This window comes from Lacerta agilis, chromosome 12 (genome assembly GCF_009819535.1).
Source record: "Lacerta agilis isolate rLacAgi1 chromosome 12, rLacAgi1.pri, whole genome shotgun sequence".
NCBI lineage: Eukaryota > Metazoa > Chordata > Lepidosauria > Squamata > Lacertidae > Lacerta > Lacerta agilis.
Window position 1 is genome coordinate 33,973,929 of NC_046323.1, and position 17,404 is coordinate 33,991,332.

The 17,404-nt window shown below is 43.0% G+C and overlaps 1 protein-coding gene across 1 annotated transcript; it reads left to right on the forward strand.

Moving 5' to 3' along the window:
• Positions 1-333: 333 nt before the first annotated feature.
• LOC117055980 (macrophage mannose receptor 1-like) lies at positions 334-13,327 on the forward strand. The gene is made up of 8 exons (XM_033165950.1): positions 334-337; positions 1,228-1,263; positions 4,072-4,241; positions 6,304-6,374; positions 8,046-8,146; positions 10,013-10,154; positions 11,474-11,588; positions 13,250-13,327. The coding sequence occupies exons 1-7, from the start codon at positions 334-336 to the stop codon at positions 11,568-11,570; spliced, it is 621 nt and encodes a 206-aa protein (XP_033021841.1). The 3' UTR covers positions 11,571-11,588; positions 13,250-13,327.
• Positions 13,328-17,404: the final 4,077 nt, after the last annotated feature.

The window sequence follows — 17,404 nt, forward strand, 5'->3', positions numbered from 1 at the left end:
CAGTTACTCTTTCACCTAAAAATTCTGCATCCAGAAAAATCAGAGCAGCTTGTTTCTCATTATGACAGCTCAAATACTCAAACACATTTCTGACATTGTCTGTTAATTGTCTGTTAGATAAAAATCTGCTTTGGTCATTGTGTATAGAATTTTTTTAAAAATTTTCTAATAAAATCATTTGAAATAATTTATAGTCATTATTCAGTAATGAGATTGGTCAATAATTTTTTACTAAAGTCAACTCTTTAGGTATAAGAGTAATGTTAGCCTGCACCCACACAGTATTAACTAGGAAATGGCAACACATTTCTTTCTATATATGTAGATGTTCACATGGGTACAAATCATTCTAAGACTGCTACTGTAAGTCTGTCTCCTTTTTGGTATGTTGCCACTGATGAATTTTTAAAAAGAATAAGAATAAGAAAAGTTTGTTTCTACTGTAGCTAAACTTTGAAAGAAGGAGCACTTGGTTTCTCTATGCACAAGATTTAAGATGTGGAGGAAAAAGAGAGGGTTGGAGTCGTTGGACCCCTTTCCACTGTGGCAGTTTTCTCAGTTGGGTTTGCCAAATTAAAAGAGGTAAGAATCCTTTTCATTTACTACTGGTCTATTAAACAAAGCAAGCAAGGCCTTCATTTGCTGCACCTCTGAAGGCTGGCTTTTTAAGATTCATGTTGCCCTCCTGCCTTTTTGAGAGGAGGGGAAAATAACGAGAAATGCATTCAGCCTTTGCTATGAATGTTTGCAGAGTTCAGATCCCTGCCTTTCATATTATGGCAGTCTGAGATGTGAAGCGCAAGTCACTCACAACTTATACACATTTAACCTATCCGCTTGGCAAAAGGGGGTGGGTGGCTAGAAAAAAAATACTTTGGCAAGCCCCGTCTCGCCCCCGCCATTGAACCCAATATGTTTTGACCATACATGGTTTGGACTTTAGGTGCTATCCTGGAACATAACCCCAGCATAAGTTCTGAGTCGCATCTATTCAATTTCAATAAGAACAAGAAATTAGGCCATTGAGGCTATTGTGAGTACAGAGCTACCGATTGTTCTTTCACATTAGGTTATTACCTGTGTTTCCACAGAGATGTAGAAATGTGGTATGCTATAAATAAAACTTTATGTTCATTTTTATGAACTCCTGCTTGCTATATGAAATAACATAATACAATACAAATGATACTATAATCCATTATAATTAATTTGTCTTTGGTTTTTCAGGTGCAGCGTTGAAACCTGAACCAAGCAATGATTTTGGTATGTTGGGTGATTCTGCCTTCCCTCAGGTCACATTGGTCTTTTTAAAGCTGCACTATAGAAGGTGGGGGTGGGTCTGCCTTAACAGCTCTCTCAGGCCAAGGATGATTCTCTCAGGAGCGAAAGATAAGCGTGCTCCATAGTCTGAGCACCCAAATTTCTGCCTTCTCTCAGGACAAGTAGGTTCTAAGTAGTGTAGTCCTAAGTAGCAATTTTCTTCAGCCATTGAAAGTTCTATCAGTAGATTCTCCTTGGTATGGGCTTGCTGAACTGGTTAACCTTCATCTCTAGAAGGGATGCCTTTAGCTCATCGGTGAGTGTTGAAGCATCTCCAGGTTGGATTGGAAAAGATTCCTTACAAAGTCTGGAGAACCACTGCTAACCAGTGTTGACAAAGCTGAGCTAGCTGGAGGTATAAAGTAGCTTCCTGTGCTCCTATGCATCAATTTTCGTTGACTGCTGTACCTTATATCCTTATAACTTCCTGAAATATACTTGGAGTCAAGTGTGAATTTCATGCTCTTTATTCAGCTCATAGTAGCAATGAATGGATCTTTCCCCAAAACGTCTGCTATATATACATTATTTACACAATGGGCCCCACGTGATTGGCTAATTCCGGGCTACTCCTGTAGGCCAATCAGGTTGCAGATTCACTTCCCCCAGAAGCCTGATTGGCTGCTCCTGCAGGCCAATCAGGTTGCTGGTTCACTTCATCCAGGAGCCTGATTGGCTGCTCTTGCAGGCCAATCAGGTCATTGATTCACTTCCACCTGGAGCTGGATTGGGTGGCTCCTGCGGACAAATCAGACTGCTGCATTCTGGATCCTATTGTTCTAGGATTCAGCTCAGTACATAACACTTCCCTTTCTGCTTCTCCTCCCCCCATAATCTGCTTATTTCATTTCCCTTTGCCACCCAAATTGTCTAGAGTAGAAACATTGCAGTTTTGGAATGTAGGATCACCCCACCCTCTTTCTTCTCACCATTCCTCCACTGAGACTTTGATAGCTTGAGGCACGCCGATTAGCCACTTGCCAGCACACTCCAGCAGACTTTTGGGAAGCATCAAGAGAGGCACTCTAGCTCAGATCTTCGAAAAAGGTGGCTGCTTGCCTGAAGGTTTGTTGCACCTTCAATGCAAGACTAATTGGGTCACACACTCTCTGTCCCTCTCCCAAATAAGGTCATCTGTCAGGGGGCTGTCAGGGAAACTATGGCTGTTCCAGATCTAGACCTGAATCCAGACAGAAATGGGTCAAGTTAACCAGTTCCTTCAAGACTGCAGATGAATTACCACCAAACTCTCAAGCACCTTGGCCCCCAAAGTACGGGCTACCAATTTGTTACTGAACCCAATTCAAAGTGCTGGTTTTGACGTATAAAGGCTTAAATGGCTCAGGACTACAATACCTTAAGGACTGCCTCTTTCCATATGAACCTACTCGGGCCCTGACAGAGCCGTCTTTCCTATTGGGCTTACTGGCACATTGCGCCAAGGCGCTGGCCTCTCAGGGGTGCCCCAGCAAGTGATGGAGCTGTGCGGCTTTGCTGGCGCCCTCCCCTTTCCCTGCATGCCTGTCAGCTGTGCCCTGTCAACCATATGGCTGGTGGACATGCAGCTTGCCTCTCAAGCCTTCCCGGGAGGAGAGCGATCCTTGCAGAGGCTTAGGATGGAAACTGCGCGCCCCCCCCCAACTATATGGCTGATGGGCGTGCAGCTTCCTTCCCAAGCCTCCGCGGGAGGATCCCCGCAGAGGCTTGAGAAAAGGTCAACAAGTCGACAACTCTGGGGAAAGGTGGGGGGCCCCAGAGGGATCTTTGCACCACGGCGCCGGATATGCTTAAGACGACCCTGGGCCCTGAGATCATCTTGTGAGGCCCTTCTTTGTGTGCCTCCTCCTGGAGAAGTCCAGAGGGTGGCAACACAAGAACGGGCCTTCTGTGGAATGCTCTCCCCGTGCCTGGCTCCTTCATTATACATCTTTAGGCACCAGGCAAAAACATTCATTTTTGACCAGGCCTTTGGTTGATTTGATTGACATCCTACGCCCTTCTAAAATGTGTTTGGGGGTGTGTGTTATTGGGTTGTTGTTTTTATTTTGATTATGTGTTTAGTGGTTTTATAATCTGATTTTATTTTGTAAACTGCCCTGAGACCTGCGGGTTTGGGAAGGTAAATAAATTCAATAAATAAAAATAAAATAAATAAATACAGTCACACCTCGTGTTGCGTACGCTCCGTGTTGCGTACGTTCGAGTTACAGACCTCCGCGACCCGGAAGTCCTCCATGGAGCGCGCATGATGCGTGGGTGTGCGAGGGTGCACAGAAGCGTTCTGCGCACTTTGCGCATGCACAGAAGCACAAAAACCCGCAAACTTCCGGGTTTTTTCTTTTCTTTTTCTTTTTTTGTTCGTTCGCGTTACGTATGCCCGGGTTATGTGGCGCAACCCAGAACGGATCGCGTACGTAACACGGGGTACCACTGTAGGTGCTCATTTTATATATAAAATATAGTATCATGGTAACTAAACTGCTTTGTTTTTAAATTAATTTTACAGTGTGAACTAGCAATAAGAAATGCATGGGGGTGTTGATTGTGTGTTTCAAATTGAACTGATGTGCGTGATTGTCTAATGTAGAGGAGGGGAGATCCCCATTAATATCATTAACGTTTCTTAGTTATAGCACTGATTGTGAGAATTACCGTTATGCATATTTTTGTATAACTCTCTGGAATCATTTGGTGAAGGGTATTTAAGAACTACTTTAAATAAGATAAATGAAAATATGTCTTCTTTTGCAGACTATTCATTCAAAATAATTGATAATGGCTGGATTTTGTATGAGGAACATGAGTACTATGTCAGTAATAGAACTACATCTGCAGAAAGAGCACGAGCATCGTGCAAGAAGCATGGTGGAGATCTTGCTGTCATTGAAAGTGAAGCTGAAAGAAAGTTTTTGTGGAAATATGTAAGATATTTGGAACATATGTTTTCCTAATCAAGTACAGCTTGGTTCAAAAAAAAAAAAAAAAAGAGCCAGATGAATGATGGGTTGTGGCTATTTTGATGCCTGTTAAACATTTTCTTCTGGATAGGGTCACCAGAAGCTTAATCCTATACATGTGGTCATGTACTTCAATTGAAGTGTAAGACACTGACAAAGAAGTGAGAAGGGAGAGTATGATCCATTCACCCAAATAATAATCACAGATCTAGGCTTGATGCAGAGCAATAGGTCAAAATGTATTTTTGTGCCTAAGCATTTAATTTTCATTCCAGCAAAGTTCAATATTCTATCTAGCAATACACAGTTGTCAAAGAAACATGATGGTAATACACAAACAAAATGTTTGGGAAGAGGGGCTTCTCTACAGATTATCAGGGGCCTATAATGAAAGCATAGTGGGCTTATCACTCAGGGTTTCACCCTCTGCCCAACCTCTCTTCCTGCTTTTCTCTACATCCAGCACTATTTTCCTAGAAAAACAGTAATGGAACTCACCATGAACACCTCCCTTGTTCTCTTATAATGGCAATGGTGACCACCTGAGAGGTGCAGGAACTGAGTTCCAGTGAGTTCCTGCTGAAAAAAAGCTCTGTCTAGATCCATTATGAAACCCTCTTTATAGATCCATCTTATCCTTTCCCTCTTCTAGTTCTTTTTCATTGCTTGATTTTCCTTACCTATCTCTTCATTTAGAAGACAAAGAAGTGCAACTCACTAAGTGGAAGAATGAAGTGAAATGGGGAGTATTATGACATGAAAGCAGGTGGCATAGGCTGCATTGTAATTTATACTAAAAAAATCTTCAGTAAACCATCTGTTCTCTTGGGGCTCTTGAGCTGATGTCAAGGATGGGTATTTAGGTCCCTCTAGCAGTTGCAGTCAAAATTGCAAGCTGGAAAGAAGTAATCCAAACTGCTCCCTCGTTGAAAGCCAGTTTTATACTGAGACAAGCAAAAGAAGGGAAAGAGAAGCCAGACACATAACAGCAAAAGAAAACAGAGAGACTCTTCGCCATCAGACAAAAAACATTTATATACAAGATAGGTTAGAGCACAATCCAGATTGGCTTTTTTCTTCAGTTTTGCCTCAGGAAAGCAGTCTGTTCTTGACTCTCTACATCTTCACTGTAGGCTTGTATTATTTCTGTATCTCCTTGTTTGTGCTATTGTAGTGTGTTGCTTTACCTTGTTGTTAAAGATTTTTTCTTTTATATATACATATATTCCCTCATCATATTTTCCCTCAACTTGCCTGCCATAGCCCCACTACACACTTATGTTATGTTTTGTCTCTCTATGACAGCTTGGCTTCTGTCTGGTTTTTATGAGGAGCTCCGGAGCCAGTTGAAGAACCATTCTTTGCCCCCCCCCACTGTCCCTCTCCCACAGCAGAGGAAAGGCAGATCAGTTTTCTCCCTCTCCCTTCTTTATTAAAGGAAGCAACCAAACAAAAGAAAACAAAGTCACACTGCTTTTCCTCTGGGGTTTTTTTCCAAGGAGCTAAAGGTGGACTGTTGGTTTCTACCTCTCTTCATTTAATCCCCACAACAACTTGGGCAGTGACTGGCCCAAGGTCACCCAGGTAACTTCATGGCTGTGGGGATTTGAACCTTGATCTCTCAGTTCCTAGCTCAGCACTTAAGAAATCTTCCTCTTCCACTTAAGTTGTCTATTGCCTCTCACAAACTGAGGGAGGAATTTGAATATTTTTTTTTCCAGTTTGCAATTTGTCTGCGACTGCTAGAGGGAGCTAAATACCCATTTTTATATTGGCCCAAAAATCCCTTTCATGTTAAGTACCAGTGGTCTTATTACGGGTACATCAGTTAATTAATCCATAATATATAACTTCCTTGTTTTCTCTAATTTTAGCTGACAGGCTTTAATTTCTTTTAACTGAAAATTTTAATTGTGTTTTTAATAAAGCACAAACATGCTATGTTTATAATTACAAGTCTCTTTCTATATTGGCTGATTTGTAAATATATCTGATTCCTCCCCCATTTTTCCTTTGTATGCTATAGAACAACTATTATGGAACTCACTCTGGTGACCTTTACATTGGTTTAACTGTGGGTCTTGATGGAGAGTTTGGGTAAGTCAACAACTCTTTTTTTTAATGTAAATCATACTAAGTTTCTTAGATAATATCTAGGTTAATGTTAAATAATTTGGATATAAGGATGTTGCATTCACCATTTTTCTCTACACTGATTCAATTACTCTCCCAGATATATAGATTGACTCTGCAATCCTATGGTTCCTGTAATGGTGTCTAGGGATGGTGGATAGGGAAGACTGACCTTGGAGAGGAAAACTGACTGTCAGTTACCTCCTCTGTGCTACCTCAGAAACTTTCACAGCCCTTGCTCTATTGACATCAAAGCCCAGTGTTGGAATGGCTGCATACGTTCCAGGGACATGCCAGGGGAAGGCTTTGATCCTAAGGATCCAGCGCTTAGTCCCCAGCATGCCCCCACAAAGTGGTAAAACATATGTCTCCAATAAAAGTGAAATAGTTTGGGGAGTAGGCAGAAAAGGATAGAGAATAAAAGTCCTACACCACCTTTCCTTCTGCTACATCAGTGAGAGCCCAACAGGGATTTGGATATTGTAGTTCTGCCAATTTAGCTTTTTCACTATTTTAGCTCTGTTAAAGTAGACTTTACAAAGGGTCTACAGAGCCACAAGCTAAATCTTAACTAGTGGGCCCTTTGCTCAAAGATCTCAGTAGCCATTCTAATCACTTGACCTACCTTTCTTAGCGTTGCAAGTTGTATTTCCCTCTATTCCTTCTGCTTTTCTACTCTGACACAGAATTATGACCCAGAATTATGCATTCTAGTTCTTGTTGGCCTTGTTGTTATTATTATTAACATGTTTTACCCATCCTTAACCATAAGGTCTCAGGACAGGTTTGTTGTTGTTCATTCGTTCAGTCGTGTCCGACTCTTCGTGACCCCATGGACCAGAGCATGCCAGGCACACCTATCCTTCACTGCCTCTCGCAGTTTGGCCAAACTCATGTTAGTAGCTTCGAGAACACTGTCCAACCATCTCATCCTCTGCCGTCCTCTTCTCCTTGTGCCCTCCATCTTTCCCAACATCAGGGTCTTTTCTAGGGAGTCTTCTCTTCTATGAGGTGGCCAAAGTACTGGAGCCTCAACTTCAGGATCTGTCCTTCTAGTGAGCACTCAGGGCCGATTTCCTTAAGAATGGATAGGTTTGATCTTCTTGCAGTCCATGGGACTCTCAAGAGTCTCCTCCAGCACCATAATTCAGAAGCATCAATTCTACGGCGATCAGCCTTCTTTATGGTCCAGCTCTCACTTCCATACATTACTACTGGGAAAACCATAGCTTTAACTATACGGACCTTTGTCGGCAAGGTGATGTCTTTGCTTTTTAAGATGCTGTCTAGGTTTGTCTAGACAGGACAGGTTACAACAATCTAAAACTACAATGTTATAATTCACAAGGCTGGCATCACTCCCTTGTCTCTTCCACTTGCATGGGACTTCACACTTATTATGCTGTTTCCTCCAAAGCTTCTGGGGGCACCACCCTCTTTCTTCACCACTCTATCTGCCTGGCTTCTACGGCTATTATATGTAGCTTGGATGTGGCGTGTTCCTAGTTAATTGCTCCCTTCTGCTCTGCTCCCAGCCACGCTCTGAACGTTGCAGCAGTGATACTCTCCCTCTCCCATGACATTCTCCCTCTAATACCATTCTTCTGTCCCATTTTGTCTTACTATTTTCTATAGCTGGTTGGATCAAACTCCAGTGACCTATGCGCCCTGGGCACCCGGTGAACCCAACTCTGGAAATGATGATGAAACATGTGTTGCTATGAAGGCTATCACAGGCAAGTAGAATAAAAGTTTATCATTGGGGGCGGGGAAATCATAAGAATCTGCACGCTTGACAATGAATAACTACCACACATTGAATCTGTAGTTACAATGACTATTCCATCCATAAATATACATTAAATGAGAGGGGAAATCAATTGTTTTACAGCTCTTTAATTGTCTTCTTTTGAATACGACAGAATATTAAAATATTTTGAAAGACACTATATATTTATCATGTGGACAAGTTTATACAGTAAGAGAGATTTTGGGAACTGCCACATGGACTTTTATATATGCTACTTTACTAACTTTGGGACTTTAAGCAATTTATATTCTGGATCATTGCCATTGCCTTTTTTCTAGGGGGGGGGAAAGGTGCTGGTACTCACCATGAAGTACCTTTCTTGGGCCAGAGAGCTGAAAGAGATGATGCTGAAGGATAAATAAACCTCTTTATCCTTAGCCAGTGTGGCGTAGTGGTTGAGAGCAGTAGACTCATAATCTGGTGAACTGGGTTCGCGTCTCCGCTCCTCCACATGCCGCTGCTGGGTGACCTTGGGCTAGTCACACTTCTTTGAAGTCTCTCAGCCCCACTCACCTCACAGAGTGTTTGTTGTGGGGGAGGAAGGGAAAGGAGAATGTTAGCCGCTTTGAGACTCCTTCGGGTAGTGATAAAGCGGGATATCAAATCCAAACTCTCCTCCTCCTCCTCCTCCTCCTCCTCCTCCTCCTCCTCAGTGTTACTAACACACCTGAAGCCTCCCTCTTTCCTGTCACCTAATGCAGAGACAGAGCAAATGCAGAGAAGACAGGGATGATTCACAAAGGGAGGAAATAGCCTCAGGGTAGGTGGAGCAGTGGGAGCTCCTAGCTGAGGACAGTCATTGCCATTACATAAGAGGGAATGGGATGTTTCAGCCACTGTATGACACAGTGATGCACCCACTCACTGGCCCTGCAGGCTTTGGGCCTCCTCTGCTCCTGAGCTTTGCCCTCCTGCATTAGTGACAGTTGCCATGGCTGCTCGGCATCCTCGTCTTTCCTTTCACACCAGCCTCGGCCCTGAGCAGCTGCTTTTGCTACCATCTCAGTGGCGAAGAGTCCCAGGAAATGCCCACAACCGCCCGACTAGACTACGAGAGTGACACTGAGTTGTAGCCCTGGACCCACATGGACTCCAAGGCTGGAGAGCAGCAGCAGCAAGAAGCACAAAGTTTTTTGAGACAGAAAGGGAGGCGCTGTGTAAGAGAGATGCCGACTGGGCCTCGTGGCTGGAGGCCATGCTAGATTTGGGGGGGAAAGGTGCCAGTACTGCGTACCATTGAGTACCACCAGAAAAAAGCACTGATAATTGCCCATTACATTTACAGGCACGCCTAAATGATGTGCAATTATGCATGCATGCACAGCACTGCAACCAGAAGTAGCCCCAAAATGTCCTCAAGATGTCATGAAAAGAGGGGGAATGGGACAGAGCAGGCTAATGCACGTTCCACAAACACCTGAAGGAGTCCAGAATGTAACCCCTGTGCAAAACAAGGATTTCCTGTATACATAATCCCCCCTTCCATCCAATATGGAACTTAAAACAACACAGAGTTCATGGACAGGCTCTCTTTGAGGCTTAACCCACATAGGTTTAATTTCAGCAAGGCTTCTGTATCATGTGCTTGCAGACCGCAGATTGGAATGATTGACATATTCCACAGAATGTAGGAACAGTGTGGTGTCTCTCACAAGCTCTATTTTCAGAAAATTGGCGGCTGCTCTTTGTTGTTACCAGTCTTTCATTTGTAATATATACTTGAAGGTCTCTGTGTGCTTTTTCATTTGGGAGTGATTTAATCTTACTGATCAAGACATAATTCCTCTTTCAGGTTTATGGTATGATACAAATTGTGGTAGTACTAATAAATTCATCTGTGAAAGGCATAACAGTTCTGTCCACTCAACTGTTGCTCCCACAATGCCTGTACCTGTTGGGGGCTGTGCTGATGGCTGGCTTTTTTTAATAACAAGGTAACTAAGAAAGTGACTGCAAATATATTGGTATATTGTCCCTTTTCAGTTATTATAGTGCATACAATGAGCTCATGACAATGCAGAGATTGCTCTCTGTGTCCACAGTTCTATGCAAGGGCTCTTTACAGAGCTTACAATGAATATTACAGTCAACTTGCAGCTTGCGTGTATTTAACTTGCATGATGGCAGCCTCACACACTCGGTGGCTGGTCAGCTGCAATCACAGAAATTAAATGCACACAAGGTGCAGAGCTTAAAAGCTCTTTGCATGCCAGGTTTTCTCACTAGAGCCTCCCAGAGCCTGGTATTTAAGGTGGAAAGCTTAAAAGCTCTCTGCCCTGCAAAGGGGGCATGGCCCACTCAGTGCAAAGCTTCCAAAAGGTGTGTGGGCTGTTCCAAAATATTCTGACTATACACAATTCTGGCTTTTGCACTAACCCCAGCGCAAGTTGCGAGTGGGCTGTACGTTACAAAAAGCATACAATTAAAAAGTAAATGAATATGTTATTGAATCACTCCTTTGCGTGTCGAGGTTCCAGGACAGCTCCCCATCCCCAATAATTCAGTCATCACACAATCATTTAAGTTTTAAGGTTTTTGGCATAATTTTGGCCACAACTTTATTTAAATACAACCAATGTGAGTGGTTGCTTAGGCATTGGTTCCGACTATCTGTTTTATTTTATTTTATTTATTTCCTAAAGAAAGTGGACCATAGCTCTGGTAATTTCTCTAGTTCTGGATAACTTCTACAGATGTATGTGGTGGAGAAGAAAATTGAAGTGGTGGATGATCTGTCACTTACAAAGCCCTTCAGGCTTGTGCTGTGCTAAGTAGGAAATGGGTAGATGGCTCCCCCTTTCCCGGCAGTTCTTTATTTTAATTAATCTCCCACTGATTCTTATGGGAGGAAATTAACTATGCCATCTTCTGGCTGGCATAGCTGAGCAACCCAATCCTTGTACTTCCCAGGGAAATGAAGCGGCTTTCAATCCAGTACTGCTTGTGAAACGCAAAGGTCTTAGGGGGCCTACTGCCACTGGAAACACTATCAGTGGTAAATCTACACTTGTAGAGCTATCAGCAGATATAGCTGTAGTTGCCAGGGAGTCTCTCCCTCAACCTGCAGCAGGTAGGCACCTCTGCCCCATCCTCCACTCTATAATAACCCTAGTCAACAAATCTCAGATTTCTGATTCCACTCTGAAGTCATTAAATAATCCATGTCTGCTACTCCAGTACCATTTCATGATTGTTGATTTCATTAACCATATCATGATTGATGAGAGTTTTGAGTTTGTATCCTTTACCCCAGTGCTTCCAACTGTTTGGTTTTAATGAAGAAGACAGAAAAAATTGGTCTGATGCACGAACCGCTTGTAAAAAACAAGGAGGAAACCTGGCTTCTGTAACAAGCAAAGCTTTTCAAGGTCAGTTCTTTTAAAACATATTGCTCTTATGAACTTAAAGTTTTAGAAGTCCAAGACCTCCTGCTCAAGTTCTCCTCATGCCTGAGGAACTGCTACAATGTGGCTCCTGCCCTTGCCACTCAGGTAACTTGACTAACTGCTTGTGACTTGGAGGAGCTGGAAACCAGAGCAATGTTTCTGCAATGCATAGAGTTCCCTCCTTCCTTATACACACACACACACACACACACACACACACACATGGCTTTAGCCATTCGGGTCCCCAGTTCATGTACATTTTACTTGGGAGGAAGCCCCATTCAACTCGTAATCTGGGGAACCGGGTTTGCGTCTCCACTCCTCCACATGCCGCTGCTGGGTGACCTTGGGCTAGTCACACTTCTCTGAAGTCTCTCAGCCTCACTCACCTCACAGAGTGTTTGTTGTGGGGGAGGAAGGGAGGAAGGGAAAGGAGAATGTTAGCCACTTTGAGACTCCTTAGGGTAGTGAAAAGTGGGATATCAAATCCAAACTCCTCCTCCTCTTCTTCTTCTTCTTCTTCTTCTTCTTCTTCTTCTTCTTCTTCTTCTGTTGGGATTTACTTGCGAGCTTGGATGGAAACAACCCCGTTTTTGCAAATGGCACACAGCGCCAGATTAAACCCAGTGGAGGCCCCTAAGCAGTCGAAATCTCATGGCCCCCCTCATGTGCACGATATAGTGGGATAACATTAAACTAAGAAAGCTTGATTGTAATTTTCTTTCAAGATCAAATCAATATTATTTTGATTCGTTGTCATGGGGCCCCTAAAAGGCATGGGGCCCATAGGCCGGTGCCTACACTGCCTGATGACACAGGCATGCAAGCTACTTCTCACTGCCTCATTGCCTGCCTTGCTGGAGAGATCTCAACCGCCATCCCTTCTCCCATATTGGCAGCCCCTTCATGCACTTGGACAAGCTCTCCGAGGTGCAGAGTAAAACCTTCCCCTCCAATGTCACTGCATGGTGCCTGCATGTTAACAATAGACAAAGGCAGCCACCAGGGAATCTCCTCCTTGCAGCAAATCTGCACGCCAGAAATGGAGAGGGGGCGGCGGCCGGGAACAGAAACTAGGAATCTGGGACATGGCTGGGAGGCATCCAGGAGGAGGAGAACTCAAGGAAGGATGGCCAGAGAGAGAGAGAGAGAGAGAGAGATGCAGGAAGGTAATGGGCTGCAAGTTAATTAAAGGATGGGCCCCCTGCAGCTCCCTTGGATGATCCTCAAGTCTCCCCAGCATGCCATGGCACACAGGTTGACAACCAATGGCCTAATTTATTGAGGGTTTGAGATCCATCGGTTACCCTCACCTGGTTTAGCCAGCCAATCAAAGCCATTGCCAGGGTGTGGCTGCTGTTGCATGCTGACAGCTTCTAGGAGCCACAGGTGAGAGCTGAGTGTAGGGTGGGGACCAAAGATGGGACAAACTATCCCAGATGGACCATGGCATGCCTGCCACCAGGGGTACTATCCACCCCGTAACACCCCATACACCTCTCAGCAATATACTTGGTCATAAAATGCTTTAATTACATGGCCAGAATAGATGTGAGCAATTTGGAATCTTAGTTCACTTATAGGTTAAGGGGATGTGTTTTTTTAATCTTTTATGGTGAAACGTGTCTTTTGTTTTTATTCAGCATTCCTCACGGTACATTTAAAAAGTGCTTCAACTGATGCTTGGATTGGACTGAATGCTATTCATTCGGAGAGCAGATTTCTGTGAACAGATGGAAGTGGGGTCCACTATTTTAACTGGGCCAAAGGTTTTCCACGTTATTGGGGTGTAAGTACTGCCTGCAAAGGCTCCCCCACCCCCAAGATAAGAAAAGTCTTCTGTACTGCATTCATGCAGTGAGACTACATATTCAGAAAACCCATTTTATGTACCACTCCCCCATCAAATCTTCATCTGGCTCCTAGTTTGTTCATTTTTTTAGTGCCAGCCATGGACTTTCCTCAGAATTGGTTATAAATGTACATGTTGTGCACAGAAAATGAATAGTTCTTATTTCATTTGCTAAGGGCTTGCAAAGGGTCCCAAGCAGCACTTTGAAGTTGTAATCATCAGTTGATTGTCAGGGCTTGACAAAGTGTCTGCTGACCAGGTCCAGTTCCCTACCGCTACTTACTTATCTTATCAAACCTTTATTAGGCATTTTACGAATAAAATCGCGAGAGAAAGAATCGCATACAAAAACTTCAAAATATATATACACAAAGAAGCAACAATTAAACTCATAGGCTGATTGTATGTGTATATATGTAAAATCTAGAATTTCCTCCTGTTAAAGTACTCCTTGAAGCACTGCTGCCAAAAACTCGGCTACCCCCGCAGTCACCCCTTGGTCAATGTCAGAGAGACAGAATCCAACACTTCCACCATGCTGCGGTTTCAAACCACCCAAAAGGGGGGACAACACGCATTCACGCAGCGTACTGTGTAGTGGACAATAAAAGAGAATATGCTCTACAGTGTCCGGGACATTCAGGGATCATCTGCAGTATCTCTTGTTTCTGGGAATATTCTGATATCTACCACTGACAAATGTCGAGGGAAAGATATTCAGTCAGGCCAGCATAAATGCCCTACGTTGGGCTGGTATTATTAGTTTAGTAACATAGTTGACCCTGCTATCTAAGATATTTAAATCATAGAATATGGGAGAGCAAATTTTATTTACAGCTGCCGCAATATTTTGTCTCTCAACATCCTTTAGTCTATTTAGGACATTGTTGCTCGCTTGAATTATACAAGGGCTCCAGCTCGATGCCTATCGATCTGGTTTTATTTTCTAGGAGTTGGTACCATCTAGATTTATAGGAGTCCTTAAGCAGGTCAGAGAGCAGGCTTGATGGTGGACAGCGGAAATGGCAGCGCAGCCAGTATTTTATAGCGGTAGTCCAGGCCCAGTATTCCATTGTGTATATGCCTAATTCTGCACACATTGTTTCATATTTAATAACATTTGGGAGTCCAAGGATACGTCTCAAGAAACTAGAGTGAATCTTTTCTAAGTCACTGTTATATGCTTGTACCCATAGTGGGATCCCATAAAATATCTGGGATAGCACTTTTGCTTGGAATATCTGGTTGGCCGCAGGGATAAATTGATTTCCTTTCTGATAATAAAAATGAGTAACAGCTGATGAGGTACACTTTGCCTGTTTTATAGCATTTGTACGATGGATAGACCACCCTAAATTGCTCTGGAATAGAATTCGCAGATATCTATACATCTTCACTTGTTGGATTTCTTGCTCTCTTATTTTCCATTTCTCTAATTTCCAGCCATTAGAGAAGACCAATTTTTTTGTCTTCTCATAATTTATAGAGAGTTTGTTAATTTCACAGTAGAGGATCAGGGAAAGTATAAGATGTTTCAAACCCAAGCTCGTTAATGATAGCAAGACAGCGCCATCAGCATATAGTAAAAGAGGACCAGGTTTCTGATTAAGTTTGGGGGCGTGTGATTCTATTTTTTGAAGGTGATCTGGCAGATCTGATAAAAATAAATTAAATAGAAAGGGGGCAAGAATACATCCTTGTTTTACCCCTTTTGTGTTTGGGATATCTGACGAAAGATGACCTTTAATATTAAGTTTGACTTGACAAATATTAAAAGAATATAGATTTTGTATTAGAATCAATAGGCGTTGATCAATTTTTAGCTCAACAAGTTTCTTCCACAATTTTTCACGGTCAATTGAGTCAAAGGCACCACCCTAGAACTACATAAAAACTATACAATTACTACTACTCTTTTTGCAGACCAGTTTTCAGGCAGTGCCCTTCTGGGCACCTTACTCTTAGACTTGTAATAATTCACATTATCTCTGATTCATCGTCATGGCGCAATATTCAACTACATTTTGGCTGGAAAGGATCAGCTTTGGCAAAAAAGGGGGGATTTCCCCCATCTCATCCCACTATGCCATCCCCAAATCTATTCCAGAGCACCGGGGAGCCCCATAAACTGATTGTAGGGAGCACATGGAGGAAGGAGACAGGTAGAAGGTTCTATTGCACAAGAAGAAATACTTGTGCTGATGGAACATTCACCTTAGCACTAACTGAATACACCACTTGTGTGGAAATGTAACATACTGGTTGGGGTACTCAATGTGTACTATTCCTGCCAACACTAAAACTGAAAGATTCCCTGTTTCCTGGTGAGTCAGAGGAGTTGCTAATAGGGCAGAGCTGATGAGAAAACAAGGAGAGTTGTCCATTCAGGTAAGAAGCATAGGTGTCTCAAGCCAAGGAGCTAGTCTGAAAAAGTGTTGCACCAGCAACAGATAGGTATCACCTAAGCAGTTTTATAGCTGGCCCTGCTACCCTGCCCCACTTCCTGGAAACATCAGCATGCATCAGTGCAATGAACCTCCCTTTCACACTCCCCTCCCCTGTTACTAAGTTTGTTTATTTTTAATTTTTTTATTGCTCAGGTGTCAGACTAAATAGCCCCCCCACCTGTCCCTCGGAGGTCCGTCAAAGAAGTAAACTCCCTGGTAGATACAAAACGGGAGTATCTTAGTAACCGGAATGTATTTGTCCAGCTGCCGCGGCCGTTTATAATCCTTGTTCTGGGCTTCAGGGGTTAAACACCTTTTTGCCTACAGCCTCAGGGTCTCTCTCTCTAGATCCCTCACTGTATCAGTCTGCTAAACCCTTTTAGCAACTCAGTGGCATTACACGATGTTTCAGCCCGCCAGCCCCTCCTGAGTGAAACCCCTAAGACACAAACTAACACCCCGCAGGACAGTTTGGCCTCTTCCCTGGGTTCACCTCTTCATGAGCAGTTTATAACCCGCTGGACCCACAAATTGACGACGACTGATTTATAGCGACAAAACTAGTCTTTATTTTTCTTTATAGAGCATAACGGTTTCAGAGCATCAAATGTTTAAACGTAGTTTCGTAAACGCATAAGAGGTTTTCTCTTCAGAATAACATATTAAACCTTCGACCTAGCCTAACCTACCCACCACTATCCTGGTCTCTAACCTTCTCTCCCTCAGTCACCACTCATTCCCTCTTTCTCCCTCCTGACCAACTGCCGCTCCCTCCTTCTAAAGGGTGAAAAGTCCCGCCTCCTGCGAGTTGCCCGCCAGTCACATAGAGTGTATGTTAACTCCCAACACACTGGGCTCCTGACCATACCCTGCCTAAGGGCAGATCCGTTACAATCAGTTACATATTCCTTCTCAGAAGTAGGGTTCAGAGATAGGATACCTGGTGCTGTCAAACTTGCACTGTCTGTTTAGTCAGGTTTTGGTGTGAACTTCACACCATCGCTGATCCTAGAATCACAAAGATAATCGTGCAGTCATTAAGTGGTGGAGGTTGTTTCTGGGCTGGATTCAACAGGACATTATAAGAAGTGAGAAATAATAATCTACAAACTTGGCTCAAAAAAGTATAATTAATATTTTCATCTAGTTTAAGTAGTAGAAAAGCATATTATGTTACAAAATTATCAAACCCTACATGTTATAGGTGGCTCTTGTGTTACTCCTTCCTTTGTTATATTTTTATTCCTTAGGAAGACTGTGTTTTTATGATGAAGGAGCCTGAAAAGCTGGCAGGAAACTGGAAGGATGGACCGTGTTCTGCTAAAAAATCCTACATTTGCCAAAGAAACTCTGGTATGTTTTTTGAAGAGAAGTAACAGATTTTTTTAAAAAAAATTCAGATTGCCTGATGGAATCCAAAGCCAGTTTTCCATGCCATATTGATCAAAAGGAAAACAACATTGAAAGCTCTAAATGCATAAGACATTCCACACTCACCA

What these genes read in the sequence shown, in the direction of transcription:
- LOC117055980 (XM_033165950.1), top strand. An exon ending in GAAAGTTTTTGTGGAAATAT is followed by an intron (nt 4,242 to 6,303) that starts GTAAGATATTTG and finishes TGTATGCTATAG; the next exon opens with AACAACTATTATGGAACTCA. An exon ending in TGGCTTTTTTTAATAACAAG is followed by an intron (nt 10,155 to 11,473) that starts GTAACTAAGAAA and finishes CCTTTACCCCAG; the next exon opens with TGCTTCCAACTGTTTGGTTT.